The 27563-nt window shown below is 39.1% G+C and overlaps 1 protein-coding gene across 1 annotated transcript in view; it reads right to left on the reverse strand.

Moving 5' to 3' along the window:
* CACNA2D3 (calcium voltage-gated channel auxiliary subunit alpha2delta 3) overlaps positions 1 to 27563 on the reverse strand; it is an 868261-nt gene that overhangs the window by 261006 nt on the left and 579692 nt on the right. Inside the window, exons 18-21 of the mRNA XM_063428162.1 lie at positions 10629 to 10712; positions 2187 to 2258; positions 2025 to 2086; positions 339 to 406 (exon numbers count right to left, since the gene is read on the reverse strand). Of these exons, the coding sequence (XP_063284232.1) occupies positions 339 to 406; positions 2025 to 2086; positions 2187 to 2258; positions 10629 to 10712 (286 nt within the window). The remainder of the gene's footprint in view (positions 1 to 338; positions 407 to 2024; positions 2087 to 2186; positions 2259 to 10628; positions 10713 to 27563) is intronic.

The following is a 27563-nucleotide window of genomic DNA, read 5'->3' on the forward strand; positions in this document are numbered from 1 at the left end:
GATATTCTGCTGTCAATAGTGAAGCAGATGTTTCGACCCGTCAGGACTCCGAATGAGAATCCCACTTAAAGGGGAGGCACTGAGCAAATCTCTAACAGGCGTGGAATGTGCAAAACAAGTTGCAAAGGTTAGCTTGACAGCTGATAAGATGCACGTAGGGGAAGGAATGGGAATCAAAGCAATACCACAGTTGAAATAAAATGAAACATGGCATATGTATCCTCCATTCCTTCTCAGTTTAAAGGGAGAGTATCATTTATAACACAAACATTCTATTCTGTAGGGATGGGGATGGTTTCGATAACAGTTTTCAAAGATATTACACAAGAGTCTCTTACCATCTTCTGTAGTTACATTTCCTCTGAAGAAGTATTTCCCGTGTCCTCTTGAGAGAACCACACCCAAACTGAAAAAGAAGTATAAAACGTGATAATTGCCATTTCTTTCGCAATAAAGGATTTCCTCAGTTTTCTAGAACATTAAATCAATTCCTTCGAATGTTTAAACTTTGCCAGGAGGAACATGTTGCCATTTGGCAGACGGAATTCTGTTTCAGTAGTTATATGGTAGCGCATCCAGGCTCATGAACGTTTATTAGATATCAGCTTTACTACACGAAGATGAATATTTTACCATAATTTCCTTTTACCTTTTTTGCCAATGGCAGATACAAATGCACAGTCTCAAAGTCATGAGACTATAAATAATATCCCCCTTGCATGTTTGGCTTCCCAGTTTCTCATGTGTTGTTTTTTTATTTTATTTGCCATTTGCTTTTGAAAGTACTCTCATCATACATGTGCATATATCAGTGCATATGAGGATAAAATGGTGTGATTTTCATATCATTTTGCAGAGGAATTTGTGCATTATAGCTGGCTCTAAGCATGCACATGTTCTATTAGAAGGTGCAGTAATTACCAATGATACATGTGTGGTATTAGCCTTTTTTTAGGGGAATTATGCACCTATGAAGTATAATGGAATAATTATATCAGGGCCGTACTTTGGAAAATGTTTTTTAATCACAGCGGCCCAGTGGGAAGACGACAAGCATGCCCCCTCTCAATGTGACCATGTTGGTTCAATGCTCTTCCAGGACAGACCATGCACAGATCTATGTTGATGTGAAAAAGGCCCTGTGTTTGTTCTGCGCAGGGCAAGCAAAATTAATGACATGCTTGCACTGTGCTTGCTTGTTACTAGTGTCTGGTGTCTCCATAAGAGGGATACCAGATAACAAATGGGCCAGAAAAAAATATAGTGCATGTGTTTGGAAGCTGTTTGTGAGATTGCGTGTGTGTAAAGTGAGCTGATTGTGGTGTAGTGTTTTGTGTAACTATTTTTGTTTTATTTTTGTTGTGTTTGTAATGTATGTGGCTGTTGTGAGTGTGTGTGAGTAAGTGTGTGTGTGTGTGTGTATAGGGGGCATATAGAGAGTGTGTGCATAGGGGCTGTAGTGTATGTGGGTACAGGTGATGTGGGTGTAGGGGTTGAAGAGAGCGTCTGTTTAAGACATATAGTGTGTGCTTACATACAAGTGATCTAGTGTTTGCATAGGAAACCCAGAGTGTGTATGTCAGAAATTGAGTGTTTGTGTGTATAGATGATCCATAATCTGTGTAGGGGATAGGGCTAGTGTGTTTAGGAGTGCAATGTGTGTGATGGGAGCACTGTGTGTGTGAGGGTTGCAATGTGTATGTAGTGTGTGCAGTGTGAGTGTGAGGGGTGCAGTGTGTGTGTGTGTGAGGGGTGCAATGTGTATGTGTGAGAAGTGGAGTGTGTGCGTGTGTGTGTTTAATGTGCGAATGCGTTTGGAGGCATTGGCCTATATTGCGATTCTCAGGGGGGCAGATTATAGTAATATCTATATATATATATATATATATATATATATATATATATATATATCGACACATTAAACACACACACACACATATATATATATATATATATATATATATATATATGGTGGAATTTATTGGTAGAGTTTCCTTGATATGATATTCTTTTATTGACCTTACCTAAAAGGTGTACCCTTGATATCTGTGTAATAGTAATCATTTGTCATCACCAATACACGCTTCTGGAAGAGAAAAATAAACAGACAAAAATCATAATATTTTATTTACAATTTTTGCATTACTATACATTTGGTATATATTTTAGTCTTTTGCAAAACCTACCCCTTTGTCTACTGTCTTTTTGACTTCCATTGAAAATTTTCCTGTTTTCCTATTTACCATCGCATTTCGCAGCTAAGAATGAAGAACAAAAAAAAAAAAAAATAACATGAAGCTAGAAATAAATACTTATGAGGTAAAACGGTATTATTAATAGGAAGAGATCCAGGCATAAAGAGGCAAGCAAAAAGGAACAGGTCAACAGAGTACCATACGCAGGACCAGATTAGCATAGGGGCTAATGGTGCTAAAGCTCCAGGTCCATGCCCATGGAATTAGGTCCACAGATTAAAAAAAATGTTTTATTTATTTTTACTACTTTTCACATGCTCTTGCTTTGTGCAGATTGAATTAAGTACGGGCACTTAGGAGGGATGGAGAGGAACAAATTGTGTTTACACTGGCAGACCATAAATTAGTTAAGTTAAAGCTGACTTTGCACACTGTGCAAACGCTCCTACTGCTTCTTCACTTTTACAGTGTGGCATGTCCCCTTACTCACAGCATCCACCCTTTTCTATATATTTTTCTGCTTGCTAGTAAGATGGTAATGAGAGGAGTACACAAATGAGTGCTGAGAGACACCAGGGAACAGTTCCCAGAAAGGGTCGAGCGAGCACATCATCAGACACATTTGGGCCTAGCTCAGGGTGTTGGAACAGTACTGTCTGACTAGTTGGCCAGACTACATGATTGGCAGTCAGCCTATCATGCATTCATATCAGGCTGACCTTTCAATTTTCAGGTGGGTCTGCCCCTTTGGGCAGTGCCAGCGACGTGATTTGCATCACTGGCACATCCTCTTTTACCTCGCCTACTGACATTTTTTTCACAGAATGCCAATTTGGTGGTATGGATTTGGTTGAGAGATAAAAGTGAGAGATTATCATAGGGCAGTGATGGCCTTGAGTCCAAGTGCCCAAACCGCAATAAATGCCAACTTTTTTTTCTCAAAGTCCCAACACGGCACTTAAACCTGAATAAACACAGAAGACACAGAAGAGTACACACAGACCGCTGAATACATACACACAGTCCAATGAATACATGTACACAGTATGCTGAATACACACACACAGTACGCTGAATACACACACACAAACATAAACACATACTGCTGAATACGTACACACAGTCTGCTGAATACACACAAACTGCTGACGACTGCTGAATACACACACTGCTGAATACACATACACACGGAATGCTGAGTACACACAAACTGCTGAAAAGATGCACACAGTCTGCTGAATACATACACACAAACACACACACACACAGACTGCTAAGTGCACACACACAGTCCGCTGAATACACGCACACACACAGACTGCTGAATACATACAGATTGCTGAATACACACAAACACACATACTGCATTGACGGGTGCAGTGTATGTGTTTGTGTGTAGTGCTGTGTGTGAGGAGTGCTGTGTGTATGTGAGAGGGGTGCTGTGTGTTTGTCTGTGGGGTGCTGTGTGTGTGTGTGTGTGTGTGTGAGGGGTGCTGTGTGTGGGGGGGTACTGTGTGTGTGTGTGGGGAGGTGCTATGTGTGTGAGGGGTGCTGTGTGTGTGGGGGGGAGCACAGCCTGTTCGTGGGAGGAGTGATCTGCTTCCCAGATCCCTCCCCCTGCCTCTAGGCACTCCTGATAAGAAAGCAGAGTAGGCGCCTGCCATTTTGGGCAGGCAGGTGCCTACTCTGCATTGCTGGCGAATAGCGCCAGCGCCCACCCCCTTCACCCCAACCCTCCGGCGACTTATGGCCGCATGCCCACAGAGAGGACGTGCCATAGGTTCACCATCACTGTCATAGGTTATGTGTATTTTTATAAATGCATCCTGTGAGTTTCCCTCCGGCACCACCTCCACCAGATACATGACACTTGGGAGGTATTGATGTTCTAGTGTTTTTTGTCAATACAATTCTATAATTAGGCCCATGATAGCTGTCAGCACCAGGCCCAATGGCCTCTTAATCTGGGCCTGTATGGTTGGAATGAAAAATCAGACAGAGTTAAAGTAAATTAAAAAGGGGGCAAGCAGACAAAGAAATATACAGAGACAAAGAAAAAAATATTATCGATCAGACAATTTTTACTAAAACACCAGTATCAAGGTAATTATACAGTAGTAAAAATCTCTTAATAATAATAATATGATAATAATAATAATCCAAGATGATACCACCACCAGCAGAAACAGCCAAAACACTGTTAAAATGATGTCAGGTAACAAATTCTTCCAAAAAAGAACCTGTAAAAAATGATTTTCCCAGTACAAAAATAAACATCTTTTTGTTCTGCCAGGGACACTGCCCAAGCAGAGGATCACGGTCAGCACACTACTTCATTGAAACAGAGTAGATGGCAACATGTCTCCAACGAGGCTGTAAAAGCAGGTCTCACAGTGTAAATCCTACATCACACAAGACATTCAAACTGTTTTTTTTTTTGCATGTTGCAGAATGAATGCAAAGCCTAAATGTTAATTCAAATTTACAGAATCGAATTAATGGCCATTTATAAGCCATTCTATTGGCTCCATTATAAGTCTATACATTCCATTATACCTATAATTTTGGGGTTTCATCATATTTTATGTGCAAGACCTTAATTACGGACGCCAGCCCCATCATTAAACAGCATGGGAAGCTTTCTGCAGTCATCAATTAAAGACACATTGTTTAATGGATTTTTCATTACAAAGGACCAGGTTTAAACCTGTATAAAGTAAGTAAATAAAAAGTGTACAGTAATAGAACCATAGTGGGATATGAATACAGAGCATTTTGAGGGAAAAATTATGAAAACAATTAGAAAGTATAGGTCACTAATTTCACTGTCACAGGTTTAGTTAAAAAATGTTTACATGACACCCCTTCTACGTAAAACACATATTTTACCAAAACACATATTTTACCAAAACACATATTTTACCGCCTATTTATGTAACCCTTCCTGGAATGAAACACATTGTGCATATGTTGTTAGTAATGCATACATTTACGTACATGGTTTCTATATGTTGTTACAATATAATTGTGTGTTTATGTAAGTAGATTCTTTCCTGGCCCTATATTTAAATTATTGTTCCAAGTATCATATCTATGACAATTTATTGTAGACCTTTTTTGTGCATTGAGGCTATAGGTGCAACCCTTCCAATTTTGGTCAAAATGTTTTTAAAGCAGACAACAGAGTCTTCCTAACTCCCCAAAACCATCCCATCTGCTTGGGGGCATCATGTTCCATCTACTATATTTCCGCACAACTAAACATGGCTCTCTTTTATCGCACAAGTGTGAATGTGGTTAGACTCTGTGTGAATACAGGATTGTTTTGTATACATTTTGAATGCATTTTTTTCATTCCTGGTCTGAATATTTCCCCCAACTCCTGTAACTTTCATATCTCACTTCAATGTTCCCTCACACATTTTTGTCCCCTTCCTCATCTTTTCCTCATTTGTGTCTCCCCTCCTTGTCTCCTTCCCCATCTCTAACCTCTATCTCTCTCCCACTTATCCTCCCCCAACCTGTGAGTGTGTCTCTCCTACTCCATTTGTACCTCTTTCCCCTGGCTATGTTTCTTTTGTATTTTCAACCACATTATCCTGAGCTAACCTTAGATCGATCCCTTCTCCTCATAGCCATAATCTAATAATTACTTCTAATTACTAATTTCATGAGGAGCAGCATTGTGGCATATCATGCTGGTTGCCAGAACCTTCCAGTGAAATCAAGCACAGGGAAATGCATGCTCTGAAACCATATCGCTTACCTGCACTTCTAAAACAGTGTGGAACTGTTCTATTACACACTGAATCCATCTCCTTTGCACCCACTCCAGGGTGTGGTGTACTGCCCACCTTTCTCTATTACTGTGTGTATAAGTATGTTTTCCATTTCAGTGCTGCCACACATGCATATTAACCCCTTAAGCACACATGACATGAAGTTTGGTTATTCCAGAAGTTTGGTCCTTAAGGGGATAAAGGGACATTATATGCACTATGGCCATTTCATCTAATTGAATTTGTTATTGTGCCTGAAGTTTCCTGGCACTGTAACTCCATTCAGTGTTAAATCATTTTCAGGCATTTTAACACTAAATGAGGGTCCCTGGCTTCCCATAGCTACACCTCCACTGCAGGTGTGGATACAGCAGACATAACACACTTCCTTGTAACCATATAGATTCATACCTGCATGGACACTGCGATAGGCTGAAACCGTTAAGAGCTTACACTCTTAGCCAATCACAGCTGCCCATTGCTGCTCAGGCCAATGCTTCATTATTGACCCGGGGATGCTGCTGGGAAGTCTTAGAGGGAGCTGCAGGGAAGTCTTGCATAGCATTCAAACATTGAAAATGGTTGGAATCATGTGGCCTAGGGACTTCAGACACGCTAAACACTTGAATGAGATTAATCTGTTACAGTGCTTACATTGCATAGGTTGGTGGAACCCATATAATTAGGTTAGTTGGCCTCTCCCATATAGTTTTGAGGGAGTAAAAAACTTCAATTGGCATCATATAATATGTCATAGAATTGAGAAAGAAACACTTTTCCACTCTGAGCAGTTTTTTTATGCAGACATGTGGAGTTTAGTATGGGCCTCATGTCTCTTTCTACTGTATGAATAAAACCTAATATAATTCATATTGAGTGATAATAAAAGCATTAACATTCTATATCATTTATACTAGATAATACAAAAATACTGTCATTTGGGGAGACATTGAGCTAGTGATTTGGATATTTCCCCAAAAAATAAATTCAAATAAGTGACTAAGTGAAATTGATAACTATTCTATTTGTAACAACTTGGCAGTTTTTTTTTTTGTACGGTTCAAGATATTAGGCTAAATGGAGACTTAAAAGAATATTTCCAAACCTACTCTATCACCAGTTAAGGGAAATACAATATGAATTTTGCAGTACTTCCACATGTGTGACAGTAAAAGCAACCCCTGATCTTTGTAACTATCCATTGCTGTAAACTCCATCTAAGATTGAAAATGCTGTGGCACCAACTGGTGAAATTTGGTAGGAAAATCTTTATTGAAGTTTTCCGCTGTGAACAATGCCGTGCTTGACCAAAGACAATTTAAATCAAACTAGAAAGCCTAACATGGTTGTATATAATGCACATCTGGCCAATAAATTTGGAAGCCCTGGGGTCTTGGAGTCTCTTAACAATTGCTGGAGGTGCTTGGAAAGTCTGGAAAGGCTGATTGCTCCAAAACATGTTACATGAAAAGAAAAACTTAAAGAATTCTAGCAGCTGCTTGAGTCCATTTGGATTTTTAAGAGATGTTCCAATGTGGTTGTTTAAAGGAACACTATAGTCACCTAAATTACTTTAGCTAAATAAAGCAGTTTTAGTGTATAGATCATTCCCCTGCAATTTCACTGCTCCATTCACTGTCATTTAGGAGTTAAATCACTTTGTTTCTGTTTATGCAGCCCTAGCCACACCTCCCCTGGCTATGATTGACAGAGCCTGCATGAAAAAAAAACTGGTTTCACTTTCAAACAGATGTAATTTATCTTAAATAATTGTATCTCAATCTCTAAATTGAACTTTAATTACATACAGGAGGGTCTAGCAAGTGATTAACATAGCAGGGGATAAGAAAATCTTAATTAAACAGAACTTGCAATAAATAAAGCCTAATTAGGGCTCTCTTTACAGGAAGTGTTTATGGAAGGCTGTGCAAGTCACATGCAGGGAGGTGTGACTAGGGTTCATAAACAAAGGGATTTAACTCCTAAATGGCAGAGGATTGAGCAGTGAGGCTGCAGGGGCATGTTCTATACACCAAAACTGCTTCATTAAGCTAAAGTTGTTCAGGTGACTATAGTGTCCCTTTAAATATATCACTTGAAGGGTATGAAAAATAAAACTGATGATTAAGTACTTTTTTCATTTTAGGTCCAGGACAAAATGCAAGGTACATATAATGGCAGTTGGGGGCACATATAAGGCAGTTGGGGGTCTGAAGAATGCTCTACAAGCCACTTACATTTTCTTTTAGAGAACTTATAGTGCACTTTATGACTGGTTCCCTATGAATGGTGGGAGCCAACACACCTCGAAAAGGCATTCTTAACACCATAGTCTTTGCAGCTTATCATAGTGGTTATGGGGCAAATAGTCTATAGGTTCTACTCTCCCAGGGTTATGGCACATACTTTTTAATATTATGTCTATCTGCTAAGGAGGAAGGGGCTCATAAAACCCTGACAGCAATGATAGATTAGGTTTGCTGGGGACACTAATAACTGGGCAAATGTTTTGGTTGCAGTGTGAAAAATTCCCATGAAAGTATATTAATTAAGGTGGACGAATGGGTCCTATTATGCAGACAAGTCATGTTTACACCCATTTTTAATATAGAGCCGTGGAAGTGATGTCAGTTTTGTGGCATTATGACAAGTAAAATTGATGTTACCTGTGTCAGTTTCTCATGATAATCAACATCTTTTTTAGAGAGTTTGTCATTCTCGGTCTGTAGTTTTTCAGCCAAGGAATGAGGACATTAAATTCAGTTATAGTAGTTGGACACACACAGTCTTGGAATCCATGCCAGCTCCAGATGCCTCCAACTGTAATTTTCCTTGAACGTTTTCACCCAATAAAATCTTTTTAATATAATTTCATAGGCCTGTCAGTGGTAAATATTCCTAAAGGAACTGTTCCACAAATGTGGAAACGCAATTAACAGATCCTTGAAACAGTTTATTCTCCATTTTAAGAGAAGATTATGGTCAGCAAGCCATAGTTGAGAATCTCAAGTGAATAGCAAGACTGAGACCTTAATGAAATGAGAACGGTCATGTTTCCTTTTTTAACGTTTTAGTACGTAGAGTATATCGGAGAATGCATCCATGTAAACATTACTGATAAATTTCAATGAGTATGAAACCCACCATAATCTGCCAAATAAACTAGGTAGTAGGTGATGCTATCTTGAATTTAAATTTTAACATTTTCTTTGCAAATCTTCTTGATTTAATGACTCATCAAATCCTCAGAAAAAATCATTAGAACATTAAATTTAACTGAGATTAATTCCAGGATTCAGGAAAGTTTTTTTGTTTTTTTCCCCCAAAATTATAATTATGGGCTTTGTAAGTTACTTTGCATTAAATACTCTGCATATGCCTTTGCACAATGCAGATAGGATGTTATCATAATAAACTAAAATAATTTTTGTGGAAGGAATTTTTAATTAGTTCAGTTCTAATTTAAGAACCCCAGCAAAGCAAACATGGATAGATTGACCTGTAAATGCCAAGCCTATGCATGTGGCCTACATGTCATGTAATTTTCAAAAAAAGGTTTATACATATTAATCAATTAGATATTTTTTAAAATGAGGAAACAAATGAATATATATTTTGGAGGGTTTATTTTGATTCATAAGTTGTGTACAATATATCAAAGGGGAAAATTCTGGTCATACTTTTCATTTAGTGTTAACCATGTTGTTGATATTAATTTATGAATTATGCATATAAAATGTCATCAGAATAAAGCCATATCTCTTGAGGGAAAGCCAAGATAAATATACATAGAGAAATATGTAAAGATGAGTGATATAATGTGTAGCAGTAAAATGTTTTCTTTTTTCTGTTCCGATAATTAATATTTATGTTTCTATTTTCTGGATGATTTGCAGCTAGTGGGATCACACATGCACAGTAAAACCTGCTCCTCTTTAAAGGATCTGCAGGTGATGGTTCTACCTCCTGTCAAATAGCAAGTGGCAAGTCAATATCAAATAAAAACTTATAAAATAATTATTGGTCTACAACAGTTTGAACTATCATTGGCCAAACACCTTGTTCATAAAGAAGGAGTTAATATGTGCATGTTGGGTCCATTAGAGATGACCTACCCTCAAAAACAAAGAACTATACCCTAGGATCAATGACTAACAGGGCATCCCAGTGAGTAGCCCATCTTTTTCAGACAGACATCCCTAATTCCCTACTACTACTATGTGTAGTGGGGATAACTGTTGTATCTATATGGTGAGTTAAGGAGTTCCAAAGTCACTAGCTTATATACAAAAGGACCACGTTTTTTCAAGTTACCTAATTCACAATATGCTAGGGCTGTGGATTGCCAATCACCATGTCTCTAATACCATAATCTCCCTCCAATTATACCAATTCACATTTTTTTTTCATTGTTGAATTTGTACTTCTTGTCTAATTTCCTGTTGGGTAACATTGAGTTTTATTTCAGCCTCCAAATTAAATTTAAGCTCCGATCATAAAGAATACATTATCAAAACAAATTAGTGCGAATGTAACAAGGTCAAATAATTTTTTTTTTAAAAAGTTACAAATGTTATGAAATATAGTCTTCATATGTGTTTATTTCAGGAAGGTAATAAAATTAAATAAAATTCTAGAACCAAAAATAACTTACCACATCATCACGATCTTCCCATTCAACTTCTGATAAGTCAACACTACTGTAGTTTGGTTTTCTTCTTTTTTTCCCCTCTTCATACTAGTGGAAATTATAGTACTTTGTTAGAACAGGATAAACATTTACATTGTTGGCATAAAAATAAGTAATAAAGATTGAAAAAAAAACACAAAAGAGCAAAACAACTGTAGTTATCCTATAAAAATTGTCTTTTACATGTAGGATAAATGTACAGTGAGAATACACATTTTGCACTCCTATAGACAAGATTCCCCAAATGAAGTCAAGGGTAAGTGGGAAGTGCCATGTTTAATAGTAAAAAAAAAAAAAGATATTTCAGAGGATTTCTAAGACAAGACTGAAGATACAGATCATTTGGAACATATCCATGATAAACTGTAGTGGTTATGGTGTTTGGAATGCTTAGTTAGATTCACATTTAAGTGGTTTACACAGATCCTGCTAATTATCTAGTTGTTTAGCATAATCAAACCATTGATGTCTCCCAAGATGACCATTTTTTTATTTAAAAAAACTAAAAACATTACATATAAATCTCAAAGTCTCACTAGGTCCATAGCTAAAATGTATACAACTTTGAATTACTGAAAATCAAATAATTGTCTAGAAAAATGATTCTTTCATATATATATAATTTTTTTTATGAACTTTGATATTCTGTATTGAAGAATTTTGTTTTTCTTTGTGGAGTTTCAGAATATAATGAATGATAAACATAGCGCTGGTTATTTCTAATTTTATATATATATATATATATATATATATATATAATAGTATATATATAATATAATAGTATATATATAATATAATATAATATATATATAGAGAACTAGTTTATAAAACCTATAATATTTTTATGGTCACCCCATTATAATTGTTTTTTAGAATTTGTTGACTGCTTTATGGTAGTAATGTTTTCTCTCCTGACCATGTTTCTTCAGTGCTCTAACCCAGCATCAGGAGTTTAGAATAAAAGGTAACAAATATTTAAATGCCTTAGCTGTTTTTTTATGTATTATATTATTTGTTCTTCTTTAGCATATCCTTATTTTAAATATGTGCTGACAATATGGTAGTGTTTTAGTGGCACCCATATTTTGTAGCTGACAAGTGCTGACTGACATTCTGAAATAGAAAGGTCAAATTCTGCTTGTCCAGGCTTTTCAACACAAGTGACATAAGGGGCAGTGATGGGCACAAGGAGGTACCAGGGTGTAATGTCCAAACTGATATCTCTGTTCTTAACCTAATAAACACAAGTGCAACATATGAAAATAAAAATGTAATTAAAAAACAAACACGTGAAGCATTTAGTTTTATTTATATTAAACAGTAACTAGCTGCTCATTGTCCCTATTGTCCTTTAAAGTGATTTAATATCAGCTTATTCAGGAAATTGGATGGACGGACATGCACATGGGTATTAATTTAATTCACTTCCCATATTTTGTATTGGATTTATTTAAAGGGACACCCTAGGTACCGAACAACCGTAGTTTAATTGAGCGGTTTTGGCGTATGTATCACGTCCCCGCAGTTTAACTGCTCAATTTTCTGCCATTTAGAAGTCAAATCATTTTGTTTATGCAGCCTAGCCACCACCTTTTATTTTCCTATTCTGCATTCTTGTTTTTTTTTACAATTCCATTTTACAATAATCCACTGGCTTCTTTTTTCACTTTTTAGTTACTTATATATAATCTTACCCTTTCTTTAAACAACTATTTTTAAGTATTGCTCTTTTTCCAGACTCCGATATACTTCACTCTCCCATTCACTCAATTCTAACCATATATTTCTACGATTTCTTTCCTGCTCGGATGAATTATGAACGATGTCCATGCATATTGCAAAACTGCTTTCCTAGCTCCCTTGCATTCTCATTCATAATATTTAGGAGCTGCCATTATTCATGTAGGTCTTCTCCTGCGCTTTGCAGACTGATGTTCCTGGATTCTCTGCCTTTCTATTATATACAGATGTCGTCTCCTGCCCTTTATGTTTCTCCCTTGCATGAAGAGAGGTCAACGCCTAAACTTTTGGTCCTCTCTTACACATCCCTTCCTCTCTTTTTCCCTCACATATAGAATTCTGTGCTTGTTTATGTCTCTGAATATATCTTACATGCCGATATCTATTGTATTTCTACCCATCTCTTACATTGTGAACCTCTCCTCTTACCTTTCCTGGTCAAGTCTAGTAGGAATCAGGGGTTGTATGCTGATCTCTCTTTGGTAATAGTGATCTCAGATACCGTCACAGCCACACAACCAAGCAAACATATGTAAATATTAACTGAACAAGCATTAGATGGAATTCTTAAAATAAAAAAAATGGCCAAACTAGTTGGTTTAGTATTATAGTGTCATGTAATATTAGTCATATACCAATTCTCAAGACCAGGTGGATTACTTCTTCTCAAAATACGTCTTTGAAATAAAAAAATTGTATGAAAACAAAAAGTGTATGAACAATAAATGTAAGAATATTTGTTTATAATAAACAAGATATTTTTTACAAAGATGAAAGGAGTTCTTGAACTTGACCTATTCATCAAATCATGCACCTTGCTGTTTGTGGAATAGTGTTTGTGGGTTTAGTAAAAAACGTGGACAATTTTGCGTATGAATATCTGTGGCTTTATATTTTTATATTTTGGATGACTATTTTAATGAATTAGAGCATTTTGTGAAGCCTGTGAACACAAGTATGTTATACATCTTAGCTGGCTTTATGCCTTGAAGTCTAGACTCCAATTAGGGAGAGCATTATATATATATTTTGGCCTGAAAAGCCTACATTGGGTCATTACTGCATTCATTTTGGATACTGCAGGATACAGAGGTACTAACACCTCCCTGTAAAAACAAGGATCTGGGACTTTCAAGTTATTTTAAGTTGACTTATACCACAATGTTTGGCTTGATGAGGCGTGCGTGTTTTTTTACTCAGTTATCTGTTGTTTTTGTGTTACTTCATTTAAGTGTTTTGGGTGAGATGACTGTCATATGAAAAAAATTAGCAAGTTATTCTGGGGCAGCAAATGTGTTAAATACAATCTGAAATGTTATACACTGTGAAAAATGAAATCAAATTGTTCAATTAAAGGTTATTTTTTGTATCTAGCCTTATATTTAATTTTTTGTATATATTGTAATCTGCAATATTTTCTTTAAAAAATTCTAGATAATGCTGTTGATGAGCAGGGTTAACAATCTCCAATAATGCTAAATTCCTTGACTGGTGGCTCTGTGGGTGACAAACAGGGTTTCCCAAGTTGAATATTCTTGCATTTACAGAATTGTCATTAAAGATCGTTGTGCAAAAATTGTAAAGTTTGATAATGTTTTGTGCTGCTCTCAATTGGGGTTTAATGAATTCTGGGGACACCATGGAGAGAGAAATATGAAAGAAATTGGAGAGTTTGGAGACAAATAAACATGTTTTTTTTTCCTGATAAAAATAAGTATAATAACATTTTACTCTTGATGCTAAGTAATTAAAACTATTTCAGTTTTCAGTCAGTTGATTTTCTTCTTAAATTAGTCCAGTTTTTAAATAAATGTACATATTTTACTTTATGTGCTATCTTTATAATAAGGTTTTACGTGATTTATTTTAGCACATTTCAATAACTGTATTTTTATTCCATTGGTTTAAAGATTTTTCACTTTTCCTATGTGTAATCATCTTAGAAAGATAGTGGAACAAACACAAACATCCCCAAAGATTGGAAATGCTAAAATTAGCAATGATCTATTATTGGAATTTAATAATCCTCGTAGGGTTTACAAAGGGTTTAGAAAGAAAATTCAAACATTTATAGAAAACTTTCCATAATATCCAATAATCACTGTTTAAAAAGAATGAAAAAAGTTCAGTTTTTTACGACGATTGATTTTGAGTAGAGAAAACAAGAAAGAACTGGAATAGAGCCTATTCTAGGTACACTAAGGAGCCGGGGTAACTCCAAGTAGAACAGCACAGCTTCACAGTATTCTACTATTTCATTATTCGTTAGAACTATTTCCGTTCCAATACTTAGTAACTACTTATTGCTGCTCTATATACTATTTGAGACAGTTGCTCTGAGTTACTTATATTAGACTCAATTTTGGTATCTATGGTGACATCTATTCTCATGTCCCTAGTCTAATGCCTAGCTTGCTTTACAGCTAAACCCTGCTATATAGCTATATTTATACCAGTCCATCAATACTGCTCCTTCTCTATATATACCATTTGAGCCAGCCTATCAGAGCTACTTTGATCTGTTATATATTCTTAGAACTCCTAGTGTTTTTGGTATATTTTTAGTTAGTGTGACTGGTTTTTACATATCACTTAGTTCACCTTTTTGTACACGAGCACACATTTTTGTATTTTAGTACCAATAAAGTATTTTTTTTACTAACTTAGTTTATAGTCTGGCAGTACCGTGCGGGTATCTGGTATCTACTTCTAGTATCCTATTTATCCCAGACACTTTCTGGTACACTTCTCTTGTTTTTCAGTTTTGATTTTGAGTAGCAATTACATTTTTCTTGATATTTTTTTTATCTTGGCATCACATAAACATCCCTTGATTTGTAGCACTGGGGGTAATGTGAGATAATACTAAATGCAGTAGTAAGGAGTAATTTGAGTGAATGCTAAGTAATACCAAGGAGTAGTGTAAGAATACACTAAAGATAATACTGAGAGGCATGACAAAAGAATGCGGAGTAGTACTGAGGGGCATTATGGGAGAATGCTAAGGGTAGTACTGAGGGGTAATGTGAGAGAATGCTAAGGGTAGTACTGAGGGGTAATGTGAGAGAATGCTAAGGGTAGTACTGAGGAGCATTATGAGAGAATGCTAAGGGTAGTACAGAGGGGTAATGTGAGAGAATGCTAAGGGTAGTACTGAGGGGTAACGTGAGAGAATGCTAAGGGTAGTACTGAGGAGCAATATGAGAGAATGCTAAGGGTAGTACTGAGGGGTAATGTGAGAGAATGCTAAGGGTAGTACTGAGGAGCATTATGAGAGAATGCTAAGGGTAGTACGGAGGGGTAATGTGAGAGAATGCTAAGGGTAGTACTGAGGGGTAACGTGAGAGAATGCTAAGGGTAGTACTGAGGAGCAATATGAGAGAATGCTAAGGGTAGTACTGAGGGGTAATGTGAGAGAATGCTAAGGGTAGTACTGAGGGGTAATGTGAGAGAATGCTAAGGGTAGTACTGAGGGGTAATGTGAGAGAATGCTAAGGGTGGTACGGAGGTGTAATGTGAGAGAATCCTAAGGGTAGTACTGAGGGGTAATGTGAGAGAATGCTAAAGGTAGTACTGAGGGGTAATGTGAGAGAATGCTAAGGGTAGTACTGAGGGGTAATGTGAGAGAATGCTAAGGGTAGTGCTGAGGGGTAATGTGAGAGAATGCTAAGGGTAGTACAGAGGGGTAATGTGAGAGAATGCTAAGGGTAGTACTGAGGTGTAATGTGAGAGAATGCTAAGGGTAGTACTGAGGGGTAACGTGAGAGAATGCTAAGGGTAGTACTGAGTAGCAATATGAGAGAATGCTAAGGGTAGTACTGAGGGGTAATGTGAGAGAATGCTAAGGGTAGTACTGAGGAGCATTATGAGAGAATGCTAAGGGTAGTACGGAGGGGTAATGTGAGAGAATGCTAAGGGTAGTACTGAGGGGTAACGTGAGAGAATGCTAAGGGTAGTACTGAGGAGCAATATGAGAGAATGCTAAGGGTAGTACTGAGGGGTAATGTGAGAGAATGCTAAGGGTAGTACTGAGGGGTAATGTGAGAGAATGCTAAGGGTAGTACTGAGGGGTAATGTGAGAGAATGCTAAGGGTGGTACGGAGGTGTAATGTGAGAGAATCCTAAGGGTAGTAATGAGGGGTAATGTGAGAGAATGCTAAAGGTAGTACTGAGGGGTAATGTGAGAGAATGCTAAGGGTAGTACTGAGGGGTAATGTGAGAGAATGCTAAGGGTAGTGCTGAGGGGTAATGTGAGAGAATGCTAAGGGTAGTACAGAGGGGTAATGTGAGAGAATGCTAAGGGTAGTACTGAGGTGTAATGTGAGAGAATGCTAAGGGTAGTACTGAGGGGTAACGTGAGAGAATGCTAAGGGTAGTACTGAGGAGCAATATGAGAGAATGCTAAGGGTAGTGCTGAGGGGTAATGTGAGAGAATGCTAAGGGGAGTGCTGAGGTGTAATGTGAGAGAATGCTAAGGGTAGTGCTGAGGGGTAATGTGAGAGAATGCTAAGGGTAGTGCTGAGGGGTAATGTGAGAGAATGCTAAGGGTAGTGCTGAGGGGTAATGTGTGAGAATGCTAAGGGTAGTGCTGAGGGGTAATGTGAGAGAATGCTAAGGGTAGTGCTGAGGGGTAATGTGAGAGAATGCTAAGGGTAGTACAGAGGGGTAATGTGAGAGAATGCTAAGGGTAGTACTGAGGGGTAATGTGAGAGAATGCTAAGGGCAGTACTGGAGTATTATGACAGAATGCTAAGGGTGGTACGGAGGGGTAATGTGAGAGAATGCTAAGGGTAGTACTGAGGGGTAACGTGAGATAATGCTAAGGGTAGTACTGAGGAGCAATATGAGAGAATGCTAAGGGTTGTACGGAGGGGTAATGTGAGAGAATGCTAAGGGTAGTACTGAGGGGTAACGTGAGATAATGCTAAGGGTAGTACTGAGGAGCAATATGAGAGAATGCTAAGGGTTGTACTGAGGGGTAATGTGAGAGAATGCTAAGGGTAGTACTGAGGGGTAATGTGAGAGAATGCTAAGGGTAGTACTGAGGAGCATTATGAGAGAATGCTAAGGGTAGTACAGAGGGGTAATGTGAGAGAATGCTAAGGGTAGTACTGAGGGGTAACGTGAGAGAATGCTAAGGGTAGTACTGAGGAGCAATATGAGAGAATGCTAAGGGTAGTACTGAGGGGTAATGTGAGAGAATGCTAAGGGTAGTACTGAGGAGCATTATGAGAGAATGCTAAGGGTAGTACGGAGGGGTAATGTGAGAGAATGCTAAGGGTAGTACTGAGGGGTAACGTGAGAGAATGCTAAGGGTAGTACTGAGGAGCAATATGAGAGAATGCTAAGGGTAGTACTGAGGGGTAATGTGAGAGAATGCTAAGGGTAGTACTGAGGGGTAATGTGAGAGAATGCTAAGGGTAGTACTGAGGGGTAATGTGAGAGAATGCTAAGGGTGGTACGGAGGTGTAATGTGAGAGAATCCTAAGGGTAGTACTGAGGGGTAATGTGAGAGAATGCTAAAGGTAGTACTGAGGGGTAATGTGAGAGAATGCTAAGGGTAGTACTGAGGGGTAATGTGAGAGAATGCTAAGGGTAGTGCTGAGGGGTAATGTGAGAGAATGCTAAGGGTAGTACAGAGGGGTAATGTGAGAGAATGCTAAGGGTAGTACTGAGGTGTAATGTGAGAGAATGCTAAGGGTAGTACTGAGGGGTAACGTGAGAGAATGCTAAGGGTAGTACTGAGGAGCAATATGAGAGAATGCTAAGGGTAGTACTGAGGGGTAATGTGAGAGAATGCTAAGGGTAGTACTGAGGAGCATTATGAGAGAATGCTAAGGGTAGTACGGAGGGGTAATGTGAGAGAATGCTAAGGGTAGTACTGAGGGGTAACGTGAGAGAATGCTAAGGGTAGTACTGAGGAGCAATATGAGAGAATGCTAAGGGTAGTACTGAGGGGTAATGTGAGAGAATGCTAAGGGTAGTACTGAGGGGTAATGTGAGAGAATGCTAAGGGTAGTACTGAGGGGTAATGTGAGAGAATGCTAAGGGTGGTACGGAGGTGTAATGTGAGAGAATCCTAAGGGTAGTACTGAGGGGTAATGTGAGAGAATGCTAAAGGTAGTACTGAGGGGTAATGTGAGAGAATGCTAAGGGTAGTACTGAGGGGTAATGTGAGAGAATGCTAAGGGTAGTGCTGAGGGGTAATGTGAGAGAATGCTAAGGGTAGTACAGAGGGGTAATGTGAGAGAATGCTAAGGGTAGTACTGAGGTGTAATGTGAGAGAATGCTAAGGGTAGTACTGAGGGGTAACGTGAGAGAATGCTAAGGGTAGTACTGAGGAGCAATATGAGAGAATGCTAAGGGTAGTGCTGAGGGGTAATGTGAGAGAATGCTAAGGGGAGTGCTGAGGTGTAATGTCAGAGAATGCTAAGGGTAGTGCTAAGGGGTAATGTGAGAGAATGCTAAGGGTAGTGCTGAGGGGTAATGTGAGAGAATGCTAAGGGTAGTGCTGAGGGGTAATGTGTGAGAATGCTAAGGGTAGTGCTGAGGGGTAATGGGAGAGAATGCTAAGGGTAGTACAGAGGGGTAATGTGAGAGAATGCTAAGGGTAGTACTGAGGGGTAATGTGAGAGAATGCTAAGGGCAGTACTGGAGTATTATGACAGAATGCTAAGGGTGGTACGGAGGGGTAATGTGAGAGAATGCTAATGGTAGTACTGAGGGGTAACGTGAGATAATGCTAAGGGTAGTACTGAGGAGCAATATGAGAGAATGCTAAGGGTTGTACTGAGAGGTAATGTGAGAGAATGCTAAGGGTAGTATTGAGGTGTAATGTGAGAGAATGCTAAGGGGAGTGCTGAGGTGTAATGTGAGAGAATGCTAAGGGTAGTGCTGAGGGGTAATGTGAGAGAATGCTAAGGGGAGTGCTTAGGGGTAATGTGAGAGAATGCTAAGGGTAGTATTGAGGTGTAATGTGAGAGAATGCTAAGGGTAGTGCTGAGGGGTAATGTGAGAGAATGCTAAGGGTAGTGCTGAGGGGTAATGTGAGAGAATGCTAAGGGTAGTATTGAGGTGTAATGTGAGAGAATGCTAAGGGGAGTGCTGAGGTATAATGTGAGAGAATGCTAAGGGGAGTGCTGAGGGGTAATGTGAGAGAATGCTAAGGGGAGTGCTGAGGTGTAATGTGAGAGAATGCTAAGGGGAGTGCTGAGGGGTAATGTGAGAGAATGCTAAGGGGAGTGCTGAGGGGTAATGTGAGAGAATGATAAGGGGAATGCTGAGGGGTAATGTGAGAGAATGCTAAGGGGAGTGCTGACAGTTATCTTATTCATTTGGATGTCAACTCTTCTTGTATTTTTTTTCACAATGACTATTTCATCTGTTATAATCTACCGATAAAAGTACAAATATATGTTATACAATTATACTTTTGAAATGATATATATATATACAGTATATAGTTTCAATAAAGATGTATATTCTATTTTATAGAATACAGTCTATAAACATTATGTTATCATTCTAAATCTATTGCATACAAGACTTTTTTTTTAAACAATATTATTATTTGTATTTCTTATTACTATATTTCATGAATATCACAGAGTACTAAGAAGTAAGCTGAAAAAAAAGAATAAAATCTAAATCAATACAAGCCAAAACCTACAGGACAATTTGGAATCAGTAGACAGTCTGAAACGTCCCCAAAATACAATGTTGGATCACTATCCGAAACAAAAGCAGGCATTCAGCAAAACAGGAAATTCCTCTAGTTTAATAGCTGATTATTAGGTTTATACTGGTGTGCCTATAAAATAGTCTGAATTTGAAGGTTTATAGAGGCCAGCAGCACCTGGATTGAAGAAATTATTACTGGTAACCTGTGGTTTTGAAGATAGCCTTTAGGTATGTAAATAACTACTTATATATTTTCACAATTCACGGGAACTGAGCATTCAGTAATTACTTATTACAATGGGACACTGCAGCGCTCAGAATATTTAGTATTTTTTATTTTTTTTAAATACATAACATTTGAAGGGTGTTAGGTTTCTTGGTTATTACATTTCTGCTGTATTCAAGTTCCTAATGGATGTTTTATAGCCTTTATAATCTGCACCCTTACAACTGGGCGGCTGCTTAAAAATAAGGCTTGGATAATCATTTCAATGAATCTGTTCGTAAACAAAGCTTGTGAGTTGACTTGATGTGTTTAAGATTACGTGGGTGTGACATGTTTGTTGGCTTCCCTGGCAAAAACGAGCTGCTAATATGAACGGTGCTCTGTTGTATTGTGTGTAAAATCTTAATCCGGAAGTCCAAGGTTTTGATTGGCAATCATATTCATTTATTGTGGATTTAAAATGCGTGTCGGCTGGCATTGAGAAACTGCCATATTGAACATTTTCTAATGCTAAAGGAAAAAATGAGTATGGTGCAAGAAAATACTGAGAATAGCAAAAGCTCAAATTTTATGCCATTGCAGAGCGACCCTAAGACATTTGCAAATCAGACTGATACCAAAAGAGCAGTGCAACTTCAAAATGCAGGTCGTCTCTATCTGCATGAGAACTACAGCAACCCCAGATGATTATTGTACAGTGAGCAAGGGGTTCATGCCTGGATTACCCTTTTGGTAGAGAGCAAAAACATTAAAATGCAAAGGAATATTGAGAACAGAGAATAGCTTGCCCTTCGATGGGTTCCTACTTAGTTCTCAAGCTGGCTTAAGCTCACCTTGTGTATAGGCGCTCTCTCTGTGATGGCACAAGTGAGCAAAAGCTATTTTGAGACTTGAGAGAGAATTTACTGTAGGGCTAGCTATTGAGTTTCTTAAAGTTTTTGTCTGTTTGATTTTTTTTGTTTTTGCTTTAGTGCATTTGCTTAGGATCTCACTAAGTTAAAATGGTAATTCACATGGACATCATTTTCACTGTGCCTAGAGGGAAATCCGCCACATCTTACTGATGAGGCCCAAAGAAGGCAAAAACCACCATATGGGTTTGCTGCATCTCTCATCTGAAGGGAGCTCGCTGGCATTTTGGATTTGGACTGCCTTTAATGCAGTGATCAGTCTGATATATAAATGGTAAAGGTGACTCTGTAATGGCACAAGTGAGCAAAACCTATTTTGAGACCTAAGCGGGTATTTAAAAAAGGGAAAGCTCGGAGCGGTGCCTGGCTGGAACTCCCACGACTGGCAGCAGATTTTGGGGCAAAAACCCCTATTACTCGCAATATCCAGGCAGCTAACAGCGATAATTGCAATCGTGGGAAACTGCACTCCACGTTGATACCCCACTTCTCTGGAAGTTTCCTGTACTAAAAGAAATCCTTAGGTGGGGATAAATCCGCCCACGCTGTCATCACAGAGCAGTTGGTCTGCTCTTGTCTTGTAAGTACATTCTGTTATTCTTGTATTAATATTACCATACAGTGAGCACTATTGGTTGTCTCTTTTTATCCGAGAATTGGACAACATTGACGGAGAGGAATCCATTTATATCCCATAAGCGGGGATTAAACCGCTGTATGCGCTTCACCCCAGAGCTGGTTATTAGCTTTGGCAAATGTGAGTTTAATACTATTACTCCTTTACGTCCACATTTGAATTTTACATACTGCACCATTGGTTGTCCTTCTCTCTTTTTATCTTTCATATAAAGTGGATCCACTACAAGAGTAGAAGACCTCACCACCATTTGTGGTGAGACCATTTGTAAAGATAAACTATTTGGACTTTTTTCCTTTTTACTGGACTTTTTATTACTGATTGTAGCTCAGCCTTTTTATTGTTTTTACTTGTCTTATTTTAAAGGGTTTGAGGGATTCCTTTTTAGGTTGCTGCCTATAAGTTAATTAAGCGCTGCCTCATTCTTTCATTTTTGCCCACATAAGCTACCTGGACCCTGAACAACCGAGTCCGAGGCTTGCAGCCTGCGCCGGGACGAATTGAAGTGAGACGGGCGCTCACCCGGTTCAGTCCCTGCAGCAGCAACATGCAACCCGAGCCCCCCCCCCTCTGGACCGGTGGGGGTTATCCCGGTCCCCACTGATCGGCTCCACGCAGCCCACCTACCCAAAGTGACGACCTCCACTGGGAGGCAAACCACGAGGTTCCTCTCAAGATGGCAGATGGGTCTCCCAACTTTGAGCACCAGAGGCAACATGAAGCGCCAGCTGGAAGCACAGCACTCGATCACATGGGGCTGCGACTAGATGCAATCTTCGCCCGTTTCTGGGCACAACTGGAGGCCTGAAGCAAAGCAGCAACCCAAAGCAGAGTGAAGGGAAGGAGGAAGAGCGGAGAGGTGGTCCGTGCGCCACCCTCGGGCACAAACACCCAACAAGTGGCCAGTATTGAGCCCACCTGGGCCGAGAGCCACTGGGGTTAATCCCCCTACGCATCACCCACGGAGGCAGAAGATTCGCCGCAAGCAGCGACCAACCAAGCGACACAGCTGTATCCCGCCAGAGACTGACCTGGCCTCAATTGTGAGTACCCAGGTCCGTGGGACACTGATGCAGGCCCTCCCCACAGCCCGGGGCTGGAGGGTTGCCACACTTAACCCCCTCCAGGAACTTCCCTCCAGATATACCAGCGAGCCTCACTTTTACCCTACACCTGCCTCAAGCTACTCACCAGCTAGTCCCAGCAGCCTCCCTTTGCGGGGCATCAGATGAGGGTGACTATTGTGGACTCTTGCCAGCCACCCAGGGGGACATATCCTTAGTGCACAATGCCAGATACTCCACCTAAATGCTTTTTACATGTGCTAGGCAGTTTTACGCCCTTTTTTGCTTTACTACATAAAGCATGTTTTGCTCCCTTGATAATACTCAGTACTGGTGGTTGCACTATATTTGTCTTATCCAGTGCGGTCAGCTAGCCTAATGAAACCATCTCATTTTGTATCTCTTGTATTCTATGACACACTTGTTTAATTCCCACCTGTCAAAGCTACATAATCAGATACCCTAGCTTGCATTTTATGTTTTCCTCTTAGTCCCTCTTCTGATTATTTATCCTACTTAAGCATAGAAAAGCTTCAGACATACCTTATTACCTATACGAATTGATCTGTTCCTTGCACGAACTCAAAATTGTTAACCAGGCATGTTGTACTCTCTAAAAACTCACCTCATGCTGTTTTCTAGACAACAATATTGTTTAATAAAACCAGCATGTCTTCACTACCATTTAGCCATGTGTGTCTACTCAGGCTTTACTTACTTTCATAGTTTTACTTATTTCATAGTTTTATCAACATGTCTTAGCCACTAATGATTCCAGACAAATGCTGTTTAGCCTGTACCCTGAGCATACTATACATTTTTTTAAAAAAATGTGCCAAATATGCGAATGCCACAATACTGTTTTGAATGTCTTGTTTTCTCTCTGTTTGCGGAAGTTGTTGTGGCTTAACAAACATTGTGTTATCTCTTTGCACTCTATAAGTAAAGAATTAAAAAAAAAAGGGAAAGCTATTGCATTTCTCTAAATGTTTGCCAGTTCTCAGAGTTCTCATAGTCTCTATTTTTGCAATAAAGAAAAGGATGAAAGGAGAATCAAAGATGAAAATATTCCCCGTAGGATGAACAAAGTGGAATGTGAAATGCGTTGCAGCTACACACATTAAATGATTTATGATAAGTAGAGATGTCCCGAATAGTCCGCCAGGAACTATTCGCCATCGAACATAGCTTGTTCGCGGTCGCCGCGGTGGGCGAACATATGCGATGTTCGGTCCGCCCCCTATTCGTTATCATTGAGTAAACTTTGACTCTGTACCTCACAGTCAGCAGACACATTCCAGCCAATCAGCAGCAGACCCTCCCTCCCAGACCCTCCCACCTCCATGACGAATAGGGGGCGGACCGAACATCGCATATGTTCGCCCACCGTGGCGAACGCGAACAAGCTATGTTCGCTGGCGAATAGCTCCCGGCGAACTATTCGGGACATCTCTAATGATAAGTTTATAGCTTTGTAATTTTTTTATTGATTCATTAGCTAGGTAATAAGTCATTGTCATTTTGTGTCAAGTTAAGCTTAACATGTTGTATAGAAAAAGAACCTGTTAGGATCACAATAAGTAACAAGTGTTATATCCATAATGAAATAAACATACCTATTATTTGATGTAAGGCTTGAAGTGGAGCATTTGTCATGGTAGCCAATAAACTGTTGCTGCTGTTTGCTCCATATTTATAACTGCGCAAAATTACCGTATTTATCGGCGTATAACACGCACCTCATTTTAAGAAGGAAATTCCAGGAAATTTCCCCCCTCCCATAGTATTCCCCCCCTCATCCCATAGTGTCCCCCCCTTTCCATAGTATTCTCCCCCCTCCCATAGTATTCTCCACCCCCTCCCATAGTGTTCCCCCCCTCATCCCATAGTGTTCCCCCCTCATCCCATAGTGCCCCCCCTTTCCATAGTATTCTCTCCCCCCTTTCCATAGTATTCTCCCCACCCCCTCCCATAGTATTCTCCCCACCCCTCCCATAGTATTCTCCCCACCCCTCCCATAGTATTCTCCCCACCCCTCCCATAGTATTCTCCCCCCTCCCATATTATTCTCCCCCCCATAGTATCCCCCCATAGTATTCTCCCCCCTCCCATAGTATTCTCCCCCCTCCCATATTATTCTCCCCCCCCATAGTATCCCCCCATAGTATTCTCCCCCCTCCCATAGTATTCTCCCCCCCTCCCATAGTATTCTCCCCCCCTCCCATAGTATTCCCCCCCTCCCATAGTATTCTCCTCCCATAGTATTCCCCCCATAGTATTCTCCCCCCATAGTATTCTCCCCCCCTCCCATAGTATTCTCCCCCTCCCATAGTGTCCCCCCTCCCATAGTGTCCCCCCTCCCATAGTATTCCCCCCCCCTCCCATAGTATTCCCCCCCCCAGAGTATTCTCCCCTACCCCTCCCATAGTGTCCCCTAGTGCACTTTCCCTTGTCCCATAATTACTTACCTGTCTTGAAGCGTGTGCCGGCTTCACAGCGCGCATCGCGGTACAGGAACTTCAATTTCAGGTTCCGGTTTCCGGCGGGACTGAAAGGAAGTGTGCACAAGTGTGCACATTTCCTTTCAGTCCAGCCGGAAACCGGAACCTGAAATTGAAGTTCCTGTACCGCGGTGCACGCTGTGAAGCCGGCCCACGCTTCAAGACAGGTAAGTAATTATGGGATATCGGCGTATAACACGCACCCATGATTTTCCCCCTATTTTCAGGGAGAAAAAGTGCATGTTATACGCCGATAAATATGGTACGTATAATTCACGTTTAGAAGGCTTAGTAATGTTCAAACAAGGTTAGTAACGAACGTGTGAAATGTCAGGAATTCAAAGTGAATGCAAAGTGAAATTAACATTTTAGGCTACAGTAGCTAACCTGGAAAAAGATCCTAGTTAGTTATGGTTTCATTTAAGTCATTTTGGATTCAAATTTGAAATTCACTTTGAATTCCATACTATTCACACTAAAGTCAATCGCCATCCAAAATTAACATGTATTATTTACACAACATTTGGGAAACAGTTAAAAAACATATTTTCTACAGTCACTTTCATTTCATTCCCATCATTTTTCAAACCTACATTAGAATCCATGATTGTATTAGCCACACTATTTAAACTTTTTTTTTATTTGTTAAATCGTGCCTGGTGTCATTAAAGCTTGCTGTCAGTTAACTAAATGAAGTTGTGGAGTTGTATTAGCTTTATAATTCATTGAGGTTTCAATTTAATGTGTATCTTTTTTTATCTATTAACCATAGAAGGAACTTATATTTTTTATTACCTATGGTCAAATTCTGTTCGCTGATAAACACATTTTTATTCTTAGAGTCTTTCTTATTTACAATTAAAATTTGTGCCAATAAATTGGCTTGTGCCGCATCCTGGCTAATTGGAATATTTAGGCCTTCTTTATCTTTTTTCCTTGACATTGTTTTGCGGTTTATTTTAGTTTTTTACCTGACCATATAAATTTATTGAATGATGATTGTATTGATTCAAGCCAACTCTCTGGAATTCTCAAAGGTATCGGGACAATATATGCGTTTAACGTATTTATCTTCCCTAGCCATGAACTGTATGCATCTATCGATGTATTTGCAACCCTAGCATTAGATGACACTATGACCAAGGTAGTTGCTTTCTTTTACTACTTTAGAGCATAGATAAATAGAAAGATATATATATTGTAGATATAAAAAGATTATATATATACATATATATATATATATATATATATATACACACCTGATTTCAGAATTATCAAGCCCCAATATTGCTGTAAGAAAGTGCAATAAGCAAAGGTAGCCTTCTGGAAGACAACACTAAGACTCTATCCTGCACAGGATCATTTATATTTAATTTAACCACCCTGTACATTTATTTTATTTTATATATCCTGTGTGCATTGTAGATTTTCTTGCCTTTATATCTTGTCTGTCATGCTAAAGTGTAGTTTTGCTGGCCCTGTATGTAATTGTTCTATTCACCTATTTGCATTCCTCTATTTCCCCTCTGATTTCTGACTGACTTCTGACCCCTCCCTTCTTTTATTGATATGTTTGTTTTAATTTAAATAACCATCCCTTCATCTCTGTGCCTAGATACATATCCCCCTCCCTCAGCTTTATCGCAAGCCTATCTGACCCTCACATATCTTTATTCAACAGCCTGATTTCAGAATTATCAAACCCCAATATTGCTGTAAGAAAGTCTGATACCCGCCCTCCCCTCACCACCCCACGCTCATTATTACATTTATAGATTGTCTGTCACATTTTAGATTAAAAAAACAGGTGTACACACTGCCTCTTATTAGTACACTCCTGCACTTTCTTAATCCATAAAACGTAATATTTACCCTACCTTCACCTGCTCTTAAAATTCTAATTATTTCCAATTTACTTTTTCACAGTTTAGCAATGATCTTTCTTCTCCTCCTCTTTATTTTCTCCTTCTCCCTCAGTATCAAAACCTCTCCTTACGCCCACTTCACTCATCCCCATCCACATTTACATATGCCCCTCTCTGCTACATTCCTCCCTTCTCTTATCTCATGCCTTGCACTCATTTTTCTACTCTCTCCCTCCTACCCACAATCGATCTCATCCTAGACCCCATGCATACAA

Source organism: Pelobates fuscus, chromosome 7, assembly GCF_036172605.1.
Source record: "Pelobates fuscus isolate aPelFus1 chromosome 7, aPelFus1.pri, whole genome shotgun sequence".
NCBI classification, from domain to species: Eukaryota; Metazoa; Chordata; class Amphibia; order Anura; family Pelobatidae; genus Pelobates; species Pelobates fuscus.